The sequence below is a fragment of the Larus michahellis genome, chromosome 6, assembly GCF_964199755.1.
Source record: "Larus michahellis chromosome 6, bLarMic1.1, whole genome shotgun sequence".
Taxonomy (NCBI): Eukaryota; Metazoa; Chordata; class Aves; order Charadriiformes; family Laridae; genus Larus; species Larus michahellis.
This window is the reverse complement of record NC_133901.1, coordinates 64,172,847-64,192,880: the sequence shown is the minus strand read 5'-3', so window position 1 is coordinate 64,192,880 and position 20,034 is coordinate 64,172,847. Positions and strand designations below refer to the sequence as shown.

General features: G+C 40.3%; 1 protein-coding gene across 5 annotated transcripts in view; it reads left to right on the top strand.

The window, feature by feature from the left end:
* Nucleotides 1–304: 304 nt before the first annotated feature.
* Nucleotides 305–20,034, top strand: part of CCDC186 (coiled-coil domain containing 186) — a 39,273-nt gene continuing 19,543 nt past the window's right edge. Inside the window, exons 1-4 of one of the 5 annotated variants that reach the window (XM_074590781.1) lie at nt 325–434; nt 1,148–1,274; nt 15,584–16,277; nt 18,689–18,815. In XM_074590781.1, the coding sequence (XP_074446882.1) occupies nt 15,598–16,277; nt 18,689–18,815 (807 nt within the window). In that variant the 5' untranslated portion in view covers nt 325–434; nt 1,148–1,274; nt 15,584–15,597. Of the gene's footprint in view, nt 435–609; nt 783–1,147; nt 1,275–5,553; nt 5,728–15,583; nt 16,278–18,688; nt 18,816–20,034 lie in introns of those variants that run through there. The other 4 variants (XM_074590782.1, XM_074590778.1, XM_074590780.1 and 1 more) reach the window with 4 other exon arrangements.

Sequence of the window (20,034 nt, the reverse complement as noted above, 5' to 3'; positions counted from 1 at the left end):
AGAGGAGGCGGCGAGCGGGGTCGCGCCGCCACCACGGGGTGCTGCGGGCTGCGGCCGCACTCCCTCGGACACCTCCGGGGAGGGAGATGTCCCAGCCCCTCCGGGACGCCGGCTGCAGCGCCTACCGTCAACACGTGGGGGAATTTCCTCCGAAGGCGGAGACCCGTGCTCGCTCCGGTAGCCCAGGGCAGCGCCCGTTCGCCCCGCCGCCCCCGGGGGCCGCTCTGCCCCGGCCGGGTGACGGCCCCGCCTGCTGCGGGCAGGCCGCTGGCTGCCCGCGCCCCCCGGCACGCCTCCTCCCCGCTCCCGGCCGGAGCGCCGCCCGCCGCCGCCATCTTTGTTGATGTGTCAGCTCGCCGGGACGGTCGCGCCGGTGGGGCGCGCCGCCGCCATGGGGGAGCTGCCGCCGTCCCTACCGGCCTCGTAGCGAGCAGGTGAGCGGCGGCGCCGGAGGGCGGGCAGGCGGGAGGAAAGGCCGGCGGGTGCGTGGGTGCTTGCTGCCGGCTCCCCTCAGCCCCGCAGGCGCTGCCGGGATCCCTGAGGGGGCGGTGCGGGGGCACCGGCGGCCGGGGTGAGGCGGGGCGGTTCGGCAGCCCCCGGCGCGCTCGGGAGGGGGGCGGCGGTGCCAGGGAGCCGCTTCAGCCGCCTCCCGCGGCGTAGTCGGAGTCAGCGGGCGGTGAACCCCGGGGGGAGGTGTCCGCGCCGGCCTGGCAGGGGCCGCGGGGGCGAGGGGAGGATTCCCGCGGTGCCCCGTCGCCCTGCGGGGGGATGTGTGTGTGCAGGTGGGGACACTGGGCTGGCAGCGGTCCCGCCGGGTCTGTGGGTGAGGCGGAGGTTCCACGGGGAGGAGAGGGGCGAAGGGACACGGGATCCGGGGGGGTAAAGTCCTGTCAGCGGCGCCATCTGAGTCGGGACCTCCCGGGGGGGTGCCTCCGGCTCCTGCGCTGGCTCCCGGTCTCTTTGTTTCTTGACAGCTTTCTTCTCCACCTCATTAACTAGGTTGTCCTCTTTCATTGGTTGTGTGTTGATTTCGCTATGCGGTTAAATAATTTGATAACAAAACCCAGCCACTGTTACACCGGTATGAAGGTTATTTTTTAGAGCCGGCTGCAGCGTTGCAGTAGAGTACGTGTCCTTGTTTTTGCAGATGGTATTTGCAAAAGCTGCTTGCCCTTCTAGGCTTGAATGCAGGAGGCTTTACTGCAACTTCAGCGAGGTGATTATGATGTAGGCTTGCGGATTTTGGCTCTTGTCCTGGAAAATAGTCTGCACAGGTGAGTCTGGTACGGGTATCCTTCCAGTGAGACTCTCTGCGGACCAGGAGAGGATCTCTTGCAGAGTTGAAATCTGTGTGTAAGATTAGAAGGTAATCCGGCTTCATTGTTGGTTTGCTTTATCTTCTTTAAAACTGCTTTTCAGAAGTTAAAATGTTGCAGGCAGAATACACTAAAAATCTACGTGTGACCGGTGTCCCAGTATGTTTTGTTGTATAAGGAAACTGTTGAAACAGCATAAGCTAACAGCTGCATTTTTATACTGGCAAGGAAATGTAATCACTGGCTGCTATGAATGCTTATGTTGCCATTGACTTTAGGAGGAGATGGTTAAGCTCTGGAAGTATGAGAAACTGAAAGTCTGAAGATGTTTCAAGAGCCTGTCAGTTTGAAAGGTCATCCATTTTATGAAAAATACAGAGAAGTAATCTTGTTCTGCATTGCCTTTGAAAAGAAGAAACTTTTTCTGAAATTCTTCAATCATCTGTTCTTGACTTGGCTTTAAAACTATATTTTCTGTTGTTGTATAAGACTTGATTTGGGGGTTGTTGACAGATGTTTGTTGATATTGTGAGTTTTGCTATTTCAAAGTGTTGAGAAAAGGACTGAAGAACCAAGTACAGAGAGTGGTTTCTTTGGTCGTCGTTAGCAGCTATGTTGCTTATCACTAGCCAAGGCTAATACTGAATTTCCCAAGGCTGGCTTTTTAAAGAGCTATGGAAAGAAGCAAGTGTTTTTCTGGATTTAGTAGTGTTATTAGGCAGGAGAAATATGTTAAATCAGTAATTGGTTAACATGGGGGTTCCAGGAGGCAATATCCTGTACACAGTTCTGCGTTGGCTTGTTCTGAACTTATTTTCCTGTTGCCAAAAACAATATTGGAAAGCCTTATGGATAATTTTTATCTTAAAGTCATAGACCAAGGCCCTGCTGCCTCCAATTGGGGGTGAAAAAAGTAATCTTATCAGAACCAAATCGGTGTCAGAAGAATGGAGAAAATCATGACCCTAATTTTAAGAAGTATGGGGGTTACTGATTATTTTTTTTATACTTAATAATATTGTATATAATACTGCCTCACATTAATTAGCAGAAGTCAGTCTGGTGTAGAGCTTACAGGTGACTCATTCAGATCCTTGAAGCACTGAAGTTTTTTGCTTGTTTGTTTCCAGGGATACTGGAGAAACTCCGTAGGACAATCAGGTTTGAAAACAGTAGAACCTTACCATCTTCATGAATGGTGTTTTTTGGTATGTAGTGGTCAGGCAGACAATAATGCCATGGTTGGAATTCTACAACCATGTTGCGTGTTCTGGAAACAACATTTGAAAACAGCCACTGATAGCAAATATGCTGGAATTTTCAATGCCAAATACGCGAAGATGCATATCTTACCAATACTATGACACTAGAATTTTGTAAGAAGGTCTGCCAGTGCTCTCACTTTTGTAGTGTGAATGAGAGTTAGTTGTAGATGGAGAAGACCTGTCATAGAATGTATGCTTTGTCCAGGTTGTGAACTCATTCATGACTTTGATTTCTTCCCCTCCCTTAAAATGTTCTTCTTTGCACAGGTGATTTTATCAGCGTCAGAACGTGAATGCAGATAGGGCAGTGGTAGTGACTAACTGGCTGGTACTAGCCTGGTTGTAAGCGGAGTTGAAGGCGTGATGCTAAAATCCTGAAACACTACAGAACTGCCGTTGCTGGCATTGCATCAGTTGCTGAAGGAGAGGCTGGTTTTCTTTAGTTTGAAGAGTAAGAGCTGTTCTGTGCTGAAGACACTCTACTAGCAGAAGATTACAAGTCTGTGCATAAACCCTTAACTATCCAAGTCTCATTTGAAGTTCACGGTAAAAGGATGCTGTTGCTACTATATTGCTTTCCCCTAAACTTCCACGTTTGGGATTAGTATGACAAAAAATAACACTATTGAGGTGTACCCCATGACTTGTGTTGTGATGGGAACAAATCCAGTCCCGCTCGTTAAACCTTAACTGATGAATTGTATTTTGGAGTTGTGCTGTTACTTGACTCCATATGTGGAGTTAATATGAGCATAATATTAACCAATTGCATGAGATTGGTAGGAAACCTAGTGATGCCTTGAAGGAATTCATAGAATATTGCTCAACTATCTAACTTGTCGCATAAGCAAAGAAAAGCAAAGATGAAGTTTGAGTAAACCTTATCTCCTAAAGTACTTGACTCATGTTAAAAGAATTGGTAGAAGTGCTGAGCTTTGCACCTTGGCACTGCCATGGGGCTGTGCAATCTGTGTTTATATAAAGTCAGATTAAAAAAGAGAAAAATATTCGAGATTAAGTATTAAACTGATGAAAGCAAGGAAACCCTGAGAGTACCCACTGTGTATACTCACTGTTACGCTCCCCTCCCTTCAGGCAAGGGCATCAAAGCAAGTCTTTGTGTGAGCTCAATCAGGGAGCTGTTGTCAAGTTATGCCTTAGCTAGAGGACTCGGTGTCCCAGTACACGGCCAGCTTTACTACTTGTACTGTGAGTCACGGTTGTCCTGTCTGTATTGCAGTCCGCTGGCTTTTCTGTGTAGATGGGACCACAATATGTTGCATCTTCCTTCTCAGCAATACTAGGTGATATCCCAATAATCTTTTCTCTGAATTAGAGCACTATCTTTTATTGGCTCTTAGACACAGTTGAATTGATGTTGGGAGAGCCAGTGTAGGTGGGACTCAAGTGTGTTTGTTTCCTGTATGTGTGATCTATAAACACAGGAAGGCCATCAGTCTATGAGACTTCAAGGCCACCCTCTATCTGTTTTGTATGGAATACAGGCAGTGGTGATCAGCTTCATCTCTTCTTAAGATGCTCTTTTTCTGGCTTTCTTAACTGTTGTGATGCTTTTCAGTCCAGTTCATCTCTTTTTGTTGTGTTTCATCACTTCCAGAGTTGGGTGGCTTGCTGCTCTGTTGTGGAGATGTAACCAAATGCACTTCAAACAGTCTTTCTGGCTTCGTGTTTATACATCTCATGCCAGATTTATGTAAAAGATCTGGCTTTGTGGACCTTTCTATCCCAGTCCTTTTCGATTAAGTTGAAATCTTCGATTTGTCCCTCTACACAGCGGGTATACAGTAGAGCTGCTTTTTGTATCCTGTCACATAGAACAGGACTTCAGCTGAAGGCTAATTTCTTCATGAACTTCAGTTGAAAACAGAATTGTCGGTAGGATTTGAGTTTATCTGGTGGTGTAATGATTAGTCTGGGAAAGCCATTTGTGATGGAGTTCTTATGAAAGATAGGCAAAATACAATTAAGTTGGGTATTAATTGGAAACAACAGGAAAGCAGTAGGCAGTAGCTGAGGATACGTTGCTTCAGAAAAAGAAAAAACCTGACTCAAGTGAAGTAGAAAGGTGTGTTCAGTCTGTTCAGGTTAGTTTAGGTGAAAAGTATTATCAAGATTACATCTAACGGCTAAGGCAAACTGTAAGATTACTCTTCCATTTTATTTTTAGTCTTATTGTCATGTAAAATTTTACAAGAGTTCTAGTGCAATGACAGGTTGGCACTGACTTGGAGAAGCATTTTAGTTTGCTCACACAATGATTATTGCCTAGTAAAGATGTGAAAAGTTTTTGAAGACATTGTTTACAATGAACAACACAACTACAAGAAGAAAAAATGTTGTTATACCCCAAAATCAGTTATTTCTTTAGCAGTTTTGTACATATGGTATCATATAAGCTGGCCTACAGTTTCATCTTTACCCAAGTGTAATAGGTTGGAAATTAAACCTGAATTGAAATGAGTTGGCAGCTTTGTGATTTTAACAGTTGTCTGGTGGTTAATTGTTACTTTAATGTCTCTGGTTTAGGATTATCTGTTTAAAGATAATAGAAAGTACTTATTATTCGATTGTGATTCAACTAAGATTATGTTTCTAATAGAATATTTTGTAGCATGCTATTTAAAGTAGAGGAGTAGTCCTTTGTAGAACAAACTGTTCAGACAAATAAATTATGGTCTTCCTAATAAATGCTATGGCATTTATGAAGCTTTTTTGCATGTAACTTTGTTAGACTTGCTTTGGTTGCTGGTTGCTTCATATGTGTGGGAATTGTCAAGAAAACTCTACAAATCACTGTCATTCTCTTCAGTATTCTTCAGTCAATAAATCCTAATGAACTCTTTGAAATAAAGTTCATCTCCAGTGTTACACTGTGTTATGTTCCATCTCATGTTAACATTTGCATTTGAAGACTGGCTAAATCACTTGGACTCTGTCTTTTTGTTGCCCAGGAGCCTGCAAGAGGGAAGTGGGTCTGTAAATGAACTGTTAAAATCGTGCTGAAGTGCAGTTTCTGCTTTTGCTGGTGTTTTCTGATGAACATCAGAGCTTTGTTGAGAAAAGCCTTTTGACTATTGAAACTTCAGTCATATGTTACTTAATTTCATAGATGCGTGAGTCGAAAGGTAAGGCAATATAAAAAAATCTTTTTACCGGAGCCTTTAGTCTGTACTGCAATGGTTGGGGTAAAAGCCAACATATTATTGAAGTATAAATGATAAATGTGGTTTTGTTAGCTACATATATGCCTTTGCTTCAGTAGCTGCTTACATGAATAGAGGTGCTTCTGGGTTGATACTCTGCTTGAGTGTAATAACCCTCTTGTAAAAATCAATTGGTGGATTGAAATTTAATATTACATGTGCTTAACACGAGTGAATAAGAGGCAGAGTTGTTTAAATGGTGGAGTACGTATTGATTATGCATTTGCATGTACACTATAATGTCATATTACTCCTTTTTAAAATCACAGTTACTGTTGAATCACAATTTCTAAGGTGTGAGTGTGAACCTACTATCTCAGGATAGATTTAGGACATTGCCGATCTTTTCTTTATATGAATCTTTGAAAATCATGTCAGGAAAAAGGCATGTTTTGAAACATATTGCTCAGTATTACTGGATTAAAAATCAGTCTTAGGTTGCATGCAAAAGTAAATGCTAGATTCCATCTTAGCAAAAAGAGATTAAATTCCAGCTCATCTACAAGTTGTGTATTTGCTAAAGAAGGGGAAGCTTCTAGTGCTGCTTGCTTTTCAGGTCAAGACATGGGCCGGTGTAAAGACACGTAATGGAGGTTTCTTTTGTAGCGGAGCCCAGGAGAGCAGTGTGTGTCAGGAGGTGCGGCTGGGCTGTTGCTCAGAGCTTTAATTGCTAGTTGGAGGGCTGGAATATTGGCAAAGTGTATTACAATGGGACTTGGGATGCAAGTGTGAATTTTCAAAATAGCTGTAAAATGCATGCAATTTCCTCTTGGAAATTTACATGGCTGCATTTTAATTTACTCTGGGCTGATTCAGAAAAAAAATAAAAATCAGTGTTTTCTTTGGTAGCTATAGTTCCATGAGGCTTTTCATTTTTTAAAAAAAAAGCCTGTCTTCCAGCCCTGCCAATCCTAGAATTAGCTTTTAGTTTGTATTTTTTTAGTAGCCTTCTTGTGTGTTTATGTGTCATTTTTCTAATTATTATTTTTATTATTGGAACAGCTTTGAAAGGTTGCACAATTAAGTTGGTAGTATTTCAACCTTTAGCTATAACGCATATCAATGAACAGACCTCTTGATGTTTAGAGACCTATTAGAAAGCTAGAGTAATGAAAATAGAGGAACCAGGTTTTTTGGTATGTGTTTAGGTCAGCTAGAGTTTCAGGTGCTTTGGTGCTCACTTTGCTGTCCGGAGAATTGCAGGTGAACAAACAGCACAGTCATCATGAAAGCATTAAATTTCGAGCCGGTTTAACTGGGGTATAGAATTTTCTGTTCATCTAGCAGCTGGGTTATACAGAGATAACAGCAATAACTTTCTAAATATGTAGGCAAGCTGTACGTCCACTTTCCTAAATTCAGCTTTTTTAAAACTGGAATGATTCATAAGTGTCTGTATCTGACACCTCCAATATCAAAATGAAGCTGTTCTTTCCTCACTCACTCCCACAACATTGGGATCTGCTATAGAAAAAAAAAAAATCTATGTAAACCCATAGATCAAGTGAGTGGGTTTTGGTTGAATTGAAGAGGAGGACACAGAGGAGGAGAGGTGTTTTGCGAAATAAATTGGAATCTGGTACCACAACGCCTGGGATAGACAGCTGGTTGAGTTAAGTAGTGCAGCCCAGGTCTTCCGGCTTAGTACTAGATAAGAGAAGCAGTGATTTGCTTTCATTGGGCAGGTTGAGGATGTTAAGAGTAAAGGCCTTTTCTAGCTATCTTCATAAGAAGCTGGCCAAAGGACATGCATTATCCCTTCTCCCAGTAACTGACAAGGCAAACTGTACGCTAAACCTGAATTGCATAATAAAAGAGATAAATGAAGTTTAATTTACTCTAGTTTGCCATGAGTTCAGAAACCAGAACCAATATATGGAAGGTTAGTGAGTATTACAGAGCACCCTACTGCTTAAGGGTGTTTGCTTAGATTTTTATGGTGAATTTCTAGTGGAGTTTATCTTGAGAAGGGGCCATCTTGAAGACAAAATAAAGAGGAGCAGCAGCAATTTTGTGAGTTACAGATCCCGTACAGTTTGAGAAAGCACCAGGAAATAAGGATCTCAAATTACAGTGTAAAGAGAATTGCTCTGAAGCAATTTCAAGGGGCTTGTTTTCTAGGTAGGTTTTTTCCTGTAACACGTGGACTTTGTTTAGAGGTATGCAGTGCTTCCTTAGCAAGTTTGCAGCACAGACTACAGCGGAAACGCAACTATATGAGTGCTGAGGTGGCATCCATGTAAGAGTGGTAGGGATTTCTCGCAACTCGAACTGCTTGTGTTGGTGTCACCAGATTTTTCTGTCACTTAGCTGCTTGCCTGGTCATGGTACTGAGGACCCTGCTGACTGTTGGGGTCATCTGTCCATGAGCCATGGAGTGCTTCGTCACTCCTTTCCCTGTCCCCTGCCTACTCTCTGAAATGCATCCGATCTGTATTGCAGCTTTGGGTCATTTTGAGACTTTGGTCTATTACTTAAAGGAAATTTGAGTATTCTGCTGTGACAGATATGAAATGTAAGGGGAAAGAGGATGGTTTTGTAAATTTACATTGTACTTCTGTTTACAAATGAGCTTGTTTTGTATCCTATAAAACCTGCCTGGATACTTTTTACATATCCAGAGGTGAAGAGCATCAATGGTCTTAGCTGATGATGTAAGAACTGTGTTTTCACTGTTTTGTGGATTGCATGTATACTTGTTTGGAGAGTAGACGATTCCGTCTTTATCAGTGGCTCTGCTACAAGGTCTCTCCTAAGAGCACAGCTATGAGCAAAAAACATCTACCCAAAGATGATGCAAAACCCTTTCTTGTTGAAAGGAACTGACATAATTGACTGCTACTGGCCCTTATATGATGGCTGAATATCCCTGGTGCCCAGGGAACTGCATTTACTGTATTAACTTCTTGTTATTCCCTTTCAGAAGGTTTTGTGCCTCAGAGTCACTTACCTCAATGCTCTTCACTTTCTTTTAGAATCCACCCTGGTTAGAACAAGTTTTTATATATGCACACACCTGTGAAGCATTAGTCCCTCCTTCCTTTTATTTTTTTGCCCCTTTCTCTACAGTATGTTTAACCATTGTAGCTTAAATATATTTTTTTCTCTTAGAGCAGTGATTTTTATTTCTTGGGACCTTGACCGTCAGTCTCTTTGCTTACAGAACAACCCCAGGCACACACTTCTGTCATTCCTTGATCTGTGTATTGTAAAAGAGCCCCATTGTGATAGTTACTAGGTGACAAGGCACACGCTTTCTTTTTTTCTTTGTTGTTAGTGAATTCTTCTAGGCAGCCACACCTCAGAAAACGCTTCCTATAGTTGTCATTTGATATGTTTCTTTAGATGACATCTCACATGTACTTTGAAATTGGCTGAAACAAAGTCATTTCCTCCTTCTCGACTATTTACAACGTAAGTGTTGATAGTTTGGGTCAAGCTATCTATTTTATGAAATTAAAAGCTAGCATTAATAGTGCATTTGCTTAGGAAAGTCCTTTGTTGTCAGGGATTTAAAAGAATCCTGTTTGTGCACCATAAGAAGATTGAAAAGACAGGCAGTTTGAAATGGCGTAATATTGAATTAAAATGTACCAGAATCTCAGTGCATGCCTGTAATAACAGAATAGCAGGCTGTAGCTGGGAAAGGTTATGTTCTTAATTAGATCTGTGACAGTAGGAAGCATACAGGGAATTGCTTTCATCATGAATTACCTTCTAGTGGCTGGGAATTAGCAGTATTGGAGTAGGGGGGAAGATTTTCAGGTGGCATAGTGGATAACCTGATGGACAGCCAGGGATAAGGGTGTCAACAGCTTCCTTAAAAAGTAAGCGTGTATGTACTTTTTGGCAGAGGAAAGAGCAGGATTGACTGTTAGAGAAACTGCTTTTCTCTCCATGCCAGTGAAAAGACTCTGAAGTGAGAATTTACTGGTAAAGCGTGTATGGAAAGGAACAACTTTGAAACTCCCTTTTTTTACCTTCCCTCTGTCTTCCACCTTTACTGCAGTGTTTTCTTTCACTTTATAGTGGGTAATGGGCAGAAAGAGGGGGAAGAAGAGAAGAGAAAGGGCTTAAATTTCGATTCTAAAATGGTAGGTCTTAGCTGTCTGCTAATACAGAAAAATATAGAATTCTTAAATTTTCAGACAAAGTGTTCATCCAGTGAAGTCGAATAGATGAGTTAGTGTGGTGGTGCGGTGTAGGTATTTGCTTGAAGTATTTTTTTATTTGTAATTGTGTTTCTAGAATTGTACCTCTAGAAGGTATCCATTGCTGGCTTGTGTTGTGACATCTCTGTTTGATGTCATGTCTAACGGTATACATGAAAGGGTGATGCTAAAATGAGAATAATTAAACTTACTTCGTTATCGCATGCGAAAATTAATTCTCATAACCAAATTTAATAGAATATATAGTTGTATTAAAATCAAAATTTGAATTGGAGGAGCTTTTAAAATTAGTGGCATGTATCTTCTATCTGCTAATTGGCTTTTTATTTCTGCAGATAGTTGCTATGGTTTTAGTCCAGGCACTAAATATTAATGTCTTATCACATACTTCTTACGCAGTTATTTTATGTGGTTTAATAAATCTTGGATTAATAAACAGTCAAATTCATGTTCAAACATGGTATCAATGGCTCTTCTGGAAGTTCTCTTTTCATTTCACTGTAAAAATTAAATTATAAACAAGTGCCTAATAACCCAAATTATCATATTAATGATGTAGTGCCATTATTAGAGACATTATTATTTCTATTCCAGAAATCCAACTAACAGGATGTAGCATAGTACATACTCAGCTTGCAAGAGTGATACCAAATCTTACGTAAGGACAAGTTACTTGACTTGTCCTCTTAGCAGATTGAATGATTTAGTAGAACAAGTACCTTTGTCCTACGTACTGGTAGTTTCCAGAGCATGTCAGTACTGTTAAAATAGCTAAGTATTAAACATTATTTGACTTAAAAATTAAGTAATTTTAAACCTTGGGATAGATTACTTGCGGACAATAGAATGTAAATGGAAATACCCAGATAAATTCCAGTGGCTCGTACATTTTATTCATCTGCAAGTTTTACCTTTTTATATGCAATGATTCTGCAAGATTTTTTTATATTTTTGTAACGTCATTATCTATGAATAGCCCCTGAGGCCAGGGCTGAACAAACACTCAGGATGACTGCTGTTGAAGGTAGCTAGAAGTACTTTTTCTTCTTTTTTTGGTGTGTTGCAGGACCATGTATCAAGTTTTTTGATGTTCTTCCTAGAAAATCAATACTTACGTTGTATCATGCTTCATTGATGAGCTTAAATGAATGATTGCCACATTTGTTCTTATTTTTGTCATTTGATTAGCAGTTAATAGAGGATGTTTCTATTGTGTAACAAAGGAAGTGGATGAAAAAGATATTATTTCCTGAGTCTTTGCTTTTCCTTTACATACCTGTGAGGCGTTTCTGCCTTAAAAAGTTGGCGTGCTGGCCGCTCATTGAATGAGCAGGCTTTCTACTCCCTGCTTTTGAGTGCAGTCGGTTGCGCTATCAGCAATTTAGCAGATAAGCACATCTCAGTTACAGTAGTATGAAAAATGGTTGCAACCCTTGCCAGTACTAGCCTTTAATGTTTTATGTCCTCTGGCTGCAGTTTAACTACTTCTCCGACTACTAATGTGGTATTTAAAATGGACATAATATAGGCTGATGCAGATTTAAACTTAATTTTTGTGAATACCACGAGATAATGAGGAAAAGTATGCAAGCTCCTTGCTTCTTTGAAGAATACATCTATGATGAGAAAAACAGTGCCTGGGTGTTTGGTTTTTTTTAAAAAAACAAACAAACCCAGAAAAGCCCCAAAGTTTTGTTTTTTGAAGGGTACGGCTTGACTATATATTGCTGTAAAGGAAACTTGGCTGAGCTGTGTTCGTGTTCCTCATTCTCTGCTGCTCACATCACCAGGTTTTGAATTGATGCGTTTCCACTTGCTTTGCTTTGTATTACTGCATTGTGGGGAAACACAGCCGGCTGTCTCCTTCGCTTTAGAGTAGGGGCAGGAATGTGGGGAAGTTGCATTAGTGTCAAAATAATTGTGACCTGTAAAACAGAGGAGGAGGACTGGTCAAACCAGTTGTGTGAATGCTGAGAGTCCTGTCACAGCAGTAGAAAGTGCTATAAGCCAGTGACAGAAAGCTTTCCACAAGCCGCACTAGATGTCTGACAGTTTCACAAGGTGGCTTGCTATTCAAGGTATGCAGGCCGGCAAGCTTGGGCTGGGCTAATCTCAGGATGGTACTTAAAGAAGTTCCTACCCTGGGCGTTTTGAGTTCACTTGGTAGTGATTACATTCTCCTGTGGCATATGCAGCAGAAGGGAAAGGAAACATCACGTGGAGGTGACTGAGGAGCAAGGCACTCTTGTCATGCTGTTCAGATGATGATCAACCCTGGGGAAGCATCAGAAATGGTTGAAGGTAGAAGCTTAGCAAAGCAGTGCAAGAAGGTCAGCCAGTGCTCACCTGGAACTTTGCTATCACTCAAGTACTGTGTGCTGACCTACCATGATTTGCTTGTCTGATGCATTTACGAGATATCATTACATAAAACAGTTGATCTGCTTGAGTCAGGATTTGCCTTTTATGATTGCTTTTGATGCTTTCTGAAGACATCGTAAAAGACACAAAATAATGCACTAAGAAAACAAAATAGCTTAGTAACAGAGTGCTATCGTAACTTTATTACTTCCCTGATTTGGGGAGAGTTACTTATAAGGACAGGTAGGATAAGATGGATATAAAATCTGGAAAGACATGGAGCTGCTATCAAATACGTATCTTGGTGTCCAAATATTATATGGGACTTGCTGTATTTGTATGCTTGATGTGAAACACATACTGGCATGTTTCATTTCAACTAGCTACTGCTGGGCTGGCAATGTTGATCATTTTAAGCTACTTTTACACAAAACCTTTTGCTTACGAAGCGGGAGCTTTTCTTTAGTTTTCCGTCTCTGGCCTTATAACGGAGGTATCTGCTATATTCAGTTGTCTGAGGTAGGCACAGCAAACTTTGGGTATTTAAGAGACGTTTGAATATCAAGATGAACTTGCGTTGACAGTTGCTTCACATAATTTCTTTGTGTGAGTATTTCTGATGTGAAGATAAATTGTGGTCTTATGATAAGTTGTGAAGTTTTATTTCTGTTTAAAGATTAGTACTTGGAACATGAAAACTAGTACTATCCAGAAGCAGTAGAGAAAAAATCTGCTCGGGTCATGAACAGATTCAAATACATTGGATTTTAGCTCTATCTGCCCAAATCTATTGGAATTGGAAGGGCTGTGAACGTTCTTAATGTGGTAAATTGTATTCTGGGTACCACTGAAAATTAGGTTAGGTCTGCAGGGAACACAGAATCATCATAATTTACTTTTAATGCTTGAACTGATTTGTATAGTCACTATTCAAATTCCTCATTCATTTGATACAAAACCTATGCTTTATTTACGATTGATATTAAATGTAAGATATTATGGATATGGAGGTAGAGGCATTTTATTGCTCTGCAACTAATTGAATTACGAAAATAATTGTATTTCTGCTTCCCCATAGATTTATCTTTCTCTCAACTACTAATTCAGTCTTATTTCCAGAAGGAAGTAACACAGCAAGATGAAAAAGTATCCTTCCCAGTGTGCTGTCTTAACAGGGCTATATTTTTTGCCTGTTATTTTCATATGAAGAGAAATACCATCCAGTTTACTGACTGGACGGGAGATTTCAGGTATGGTAACTGGCATGACAGTTCGCATGTCTGATTTTACCACTTCTTTTCTTGGAGTGGTGAATTGCAGCAGCTGGGCAATGATGTGCAGCTTTAAGCCAGTAATACATCAAACTACTACATATTTTTTGGGTTTTATAACACTTTAGAAAGTACTTTAGAAAAGGCTTAAAATGAGCCAAAAAACCCTCTTAATCATTCCAGACAAAGCATCAGCAAGAACTTAGACTGGAGTAACTGCTATAGAAAGAAATCATACCTCCACTTTGTGTTAATACATTCTCTTTCTACAGTTGAGTGTGTGGATTATAAGGTACCTGTGACAAGAGGGAACAGATACTAGAAGGTGAATTTCTCTTCCCTCTTAACTGCATCATTTGCAAATTATCTTGTGGTTATTGAATGTGTTAAATGCACCAGTCTCAAAACATCGGTTTTTCTAACAGCTTTTTAATTAAGCAGGAACTAGTATGTTCTGCTACTATCAAACTGAACGCCTTTTCTTGCCGTTATGTTCATTGTCTTTGCTTGCAGATTGAGATCATCCATGGGTGTTGCTTCTTTTTTTTTGTTTTGTTTTATTTTAGAATAACAGTAGTACATTGTGAACTTTCATTACTAGCAGAAGTTATCAAAAAGTAGATAGCTCGCAAAAGAGCAATTGTTTTGGCTGCAAAAACCAAGTAGATGGATTTGTTGGCTCCATTGTTGATCTAAGCAGAAATCCTTTGATGCAAGGTTTTTTGTTTGATGGTGTTTCCTGGTAGAAACAGCTGGGCTGAGGCTGCTGCATTTTTTTCCCTACCTGATTTTTATACGTAATAGCAAAAGGTGATGGTGGTAGCAATTAGTCAGAGACCTAATGGGATTTATGTATCCCTCTGTTCTAACAACGTAAGCCTTAGTAATAAGTGTTGGTTAATAAGGCAGGGCTCTGGAGGAGTGAAACACAGCAGCAGAAAGGGTTTTCATTCAGACTGAGTCAAAGTGCAGGGCCTAGAGGGTGTAGCTGAATGACTCGGACTCTGTGACCCAAGAGAAAGCTAAACAAATGAGAAAGCAAGTATGAAAACAAGCTTGGTGTTGCAACATGGCAAGGTTACTGCTTCCTTTGACATAATTGTTGGAATAGCAGAGTTGCATTTATAAACAAAAAATTAGCCTTGTTATTAAATAGTCTAATTTATTCAGGATCAGGGGATAGGGTTGCATCTAAGTTATGACTGCTGTAATAAATTTCTTGTAATGGAAATGATATATGGGCTTCTTGTGCTTGCTAAAGATGACAGCAGTCTTTCCAGACACCTGACCATCTGGGATTGCTGAAAAAGAAGACACAGCATTATACCCAGGCTCTTCCACAAGTGTTCTGGCTATTTGCATCTCAATATGGTGTCCTTCTAGAAGAACACTTTCTACATAGCTTTTCAACTCCTCAAATGTTTGCTCTGCAAGCTACTTTTGAGAGAGCAGATCTGCCACAGGCCATCTGTGCTCTTCCAGCAAGGGATTTTGGCTGCTTGAAAGCAGATGGGAAAAGAGACTCTCACCCCCATCCTTCCCCAGCCTCTTCCTTCCCTTAGGTTGCTGGGTACAGATACATTTTGCTGTATGGGTGGTGGGTGAGGACGTGACAGTAAGGAAATTGTATATTCTGGCTGGATGAGGGAGCCACCCTGTGTTGTAAAAATGAGTAAGTCAAGGCATATTACCACTTTCAAATAGCATATAGGAAAATGAAAGCTGTAAGGCTCTAGATTTTTTTTTTTTTAACTTCCTGTTTGCTATCCTTGATTTCTCGTCTTCTAGAAAAACTTGTAGTGGAGCATGTACTTAAAAGTTAGTCTGGAAAATCAAGAAACTGTGCGTAACACGTATCTAAATATTTTTGCCCTTTCAATTTTACTTTCATGGGGCCTTTCTTTGTCCTCTTTCAATCTCTTTTAATTTTGATTTTGAATATAATATGTTGTGTACTGTGAATTCTACTTCTAGATCTCCAAAGGAAAATGATGGAAGCATATTTACCAGAAATGCAAAGCACGCTGGAGCCAGTTAATCCATTGGATGATGCCTCTTCCAGGTCCCCAGATAATGAGAAGTCTGATAAAACATCTGGAATGAAGGACTGCTCAAGCATAAGTTACACTGGAGATGATGCTGCTGTCTTGGAAAGGGAATCAAGGTTGTTGCCCTCGGATCAGGATTCGACAGTTCTTGGCATAAGCAACAATGGGGCCCTGGCAGAAAGACAGGAGCAGCAGTGTGGAGGGGCAGACTGCTGTGCTAACACCGGCTCTGAAGGAAAGGTAGAAGGCTCCACAAAACCAGAACATATATCTAATGAAGAATTTGAACGACGGGATACAAAAGCGAATCAGACAGAACAATCATTAATGGAACTACTACAGGAGCTAAGGGAGGAGTCTGACTTTGGGAAAAAATCCAGCGATAAAATCTATTCAGAAAGCCCTTATGACACAGACTGCACAAAGAAGCTTATTTCCACAATACATGAGACTTCCTCACAGGAGGATTTGCTAAAGGAAATAGAGTCTGAACTCTTATCTACGGATTTTTCAAAGGAACGAAAATTCCCAAATGGTGTGCGGAAGGGTGAACATGCCTTGGCCGTGTTTGAAAAATGTGTGCAAGATAAGTACCTGGAGCAAGAACAAACTATAAAAAAGTGAGTATTTGAGTATGCTCATCACAATTGGAGGTGTGTACTGAAGACTTTTGCTTGCATGTTGTGTGCAACTGTGTGCAACACTTTGGTATGACACACATGGTCTCTTGTGAGCTGTTTTAAGGACAGTTAATGAGCTTTTTTGAAATTACGTTCTTGAAGCGAGGAATTATTTTTACTTGCGGTATGTACTTACAAATAAATAGATGTGCTTAGATCTCTGAATTCTTGTGGAATTTGGCAGGAACTGAATAGCCAACTGTTCAGTTGAATAGCCTGCCAATGTCTAGAATTACTTAAATACTGTAAAAGTAATGGTGATATAAAAATAGTCCAGGATTCATTCAGTCCATCTATGTTTTTGGAGAAATGAACCTTAATAATTACTAACTCCCACTATGTGCATTTCATTTATGAGTCTGAAATTACCTATTTCTTTTTCAAGTAGTATTCAGTCTCCTGTCGTAATCCAGCTGAGTTGCTAATCAATTGAGAGCTATTTGAGTTGGAAATGTCATATATAAATAAACTACTGTCTTACCACATTTTATAGGAGGGCTTTTGAAATGCATGGCTTCTAAACTTTGCTGTAATAAACCGGGCTTAATAGTTCTACCAGGCAGTACACTATGTGAAGAATATTATGTTTATGAAAAGCCAGTTCATTATTTGATTTCGTGATTCACCACTTAGTGTTTCATATTCCGTTACCACTTTAGAAATGTTTTTTTGCTAACAAAATGTAGCCTCTAACTTCAAATTTATTCCTGCTTGCAGAGCTGGAAATGAGTGTCCTAGTTTTCATATAAAGCACTCCAATACCATGGTATGGGAGGACATCAAAGGGAGGGAAAACCAGGCAGAGGGAGAAGAGGTGCCCAGGAGCAGAGTAGGGAAAGTGTCTCTTGCACTGCACCAGTTAACCTCTGACAGAAATCATAAATGTGAGGAAAGTCAGTTGATGACAGAAAAGCTTGGGAATGCATAGAATTCAGTAATTAAGGGGGAGGAGGAGTGGCAATCTGAAGTGGTGGGTGAGTAGATGGTTGTAATTCCAGGAGATGGTAAGTGAACAAGATATTTGGATACTCAAAGGCAGGTGTTTCCATCTGTGGACCAATTACTTTTAGCAGCAAATGTTTATATAAATATAAGTATGTATTATGTATACACACAGAAAGTTTTTTCTATAAACATGTCTTTGGTCTCTTTTTTTTGCCAGCTGCTACCCCAGCTGCACCCCTTTGGCTCTTGGGGACTCGCCTCAAGAGCGTAAAAACTGCTGTGGAACACTTTATGTTTGGTCCAAGGAGCATTCTGCGTTGGGTTGGTTTTGTCCCTTAGTTTATGATCAGCAGAATTTCTTGTAACGTTGCTCTGGAAATAGCCCGGTTATCTCCTGTGATCAGGTCTAAGATATAACGGTGAGCAGCAATTGTGTGGATTAAGAATTTGTAATCCTGGAGTATTCATTAATAGATTAAAAAACAGTTCAGAAGTGGTAAACTGTCATTCACTGATGGTTTTGCATTCCTTGTAATTTGTAAACCTGGCTTGTGTAGATTGATTTATTTATTTCAAAGGAGGGGAGCTAAAGATGAAAGTATGTATGTAAAAGGTTATTTAAATATCTTGCTCAGGTAAGTGCATGCCTCCCACAAATTTACTCAATTAGTGGCCTAATATATCCACCATCGGACTGTATCTTTAAACAGTTAAATACATTCCAGGCTCTGTTTATTCAGCAGTTCTAACTAAGTAACTTCTGAGTTTTATGTATAACTGTCTTCTGTTGCAGTGCTAGAAGGTCAAACTAAATACTTGTCAGCTTCAACTCAGGCTTCAAACGGATGAGCTGCAAAGGAACAAACCGCTGATAAAAATCTGAACTTTATAAGGCATGGATGCCGTTGAAGTTACACGCCTACTTAGGACTTAGAAAATCAGGGTTCCATTTCTTACCAGGTTGTGAACTTCAAGGGGTACTCTGAGTCATTCCGGTACACGAAATGAGTGCAGTACCTGTGTTTGCAGATGTTTGACTGCTGGAGCTATCTGACTGGAAGGTCTTACAAGTACCTTAAAATTGTTAGCGTTTACATCTTGTAGTTGTGTAGAGGTACCACATGTCTCACTTCATCACGGACAGTAATAACTCTAAAATACTGGAAACAAGCAGTTTGCTTACAAGGATGATGCTGTTTGCTGGTTTGGAGTTAAGTTTCCTGTGCACAACATACTGCTGTTTTGGTTTTTGTAAGGCTTTTGTGAATTTCGTTAGTGTTTCTGGCTGTAACTCCCAATAAAATTTGCAGACCAAAGAGGAGAAAACACATATCTCAACATTAAAAACAAACAAACACAGTACTGAAGTATCTTGCACTTAATTTCGTGGTTTTTTTCCTTTACAGGTTGATAAAAGAAAATAAAAAACATCAAGAGCTGATTTTGGAAATTTGCTCAGAAAAGGACAACTTAAAAGATGAATTGAAAAAACGAACAGAAACAGAAAAGCAGCACCTCAACATTATTAAACAGGTACAGATAACAAAACCGAAGTGCTGGTTACAGTTTCACCTGTATATGGTGTCACTGTTGCCACTATTTAACAAGGTGTCCTTGATAGCAGAGAGGAGAAGGAAGGAATGCCTGTGCTTGTTTTCCTAAGCTTTTTAAGAGGATAAATCTGCTCTTCCATTTCAAGAAATACTATTCACAGTCTAAAATGTCTTTGGATAAACTGACTTTCTAGTTAGAGATCACTTAAGCGTTGTATATCTAGAAGTTTCTCTTAGAAGTCATGAGAGTTCCCGTTTCGTGGCTGCCGTGGTAGGTAGGTTATGTGTACCTTGGCTTCCCGCTGGAGACAGCGTGTGTTGAAGACCTTTTAGACCTTTTTACAAAACGTGACAAGTTCGGTCTTTTATCGTGATAGGATGGTTTATTCCTTGTATGTAGACATAATGGAGATCTTAGGCAAGTGTTTTATCAAGGCCAATTACTTCTTAATTTGTCATCTTCTGTTGTTAGCTACTGCATCTGCTAATAGAAGTGGATGGGTGTGTTACAGTTGTAAATGTTAACAATGTATGGAATGTGTATAAAGAGTAGAGAGTATTAGCTGTGGTCTTGCACATCATTTTGGTATTATCGGTTACTATATGCAGGCATTTCCCCAGTGAACTGTTAGAACCATGACAGGCCAAAGAGGAATAGAATGTGCATTGGTGTGAGCTGGTTTTAGTGTGGGAAGAAAAGGTATCACATTGGCTTGTCTATTACAAAGCGATCCACTAGTGTTCCTACAGTTCCTTTATAAACTGATTACAGCTTAGAAATCTGGCAAGAGGTAGCATTTACATTACTAATTCCTGTTTGTCAAAGTCCTGGTGGTACTACCCTAGTTGTCGGGTTTCTCTGTTAATGCCTGCATCACACAGAAATCTGGTCTCAAAGCAGCGTGTCAGGCTTGTGGTGTTCCAGAGGAATGTATTGATGTAGGTAGAAACTTTGTCTTTGGTTAATTTCAAAGAATCTCTGAAAATCCATGATGTGATTGAAAATGGAATTGAAAAGTCGCATTTTTACGTTACAAATTGGAATTGCGTATGCCTGAATAAACCAGTCTGAGCAGCTTACTTGTTCTCTTTTGTCTGTATTCCCATGATAACACTGTATGTTTTCATGAAGCTATATTATGCAGCAATTCCTTATCCCATTCTGAAAAAAAAAGATATTTGTGAGGGAGTTTCTTTTG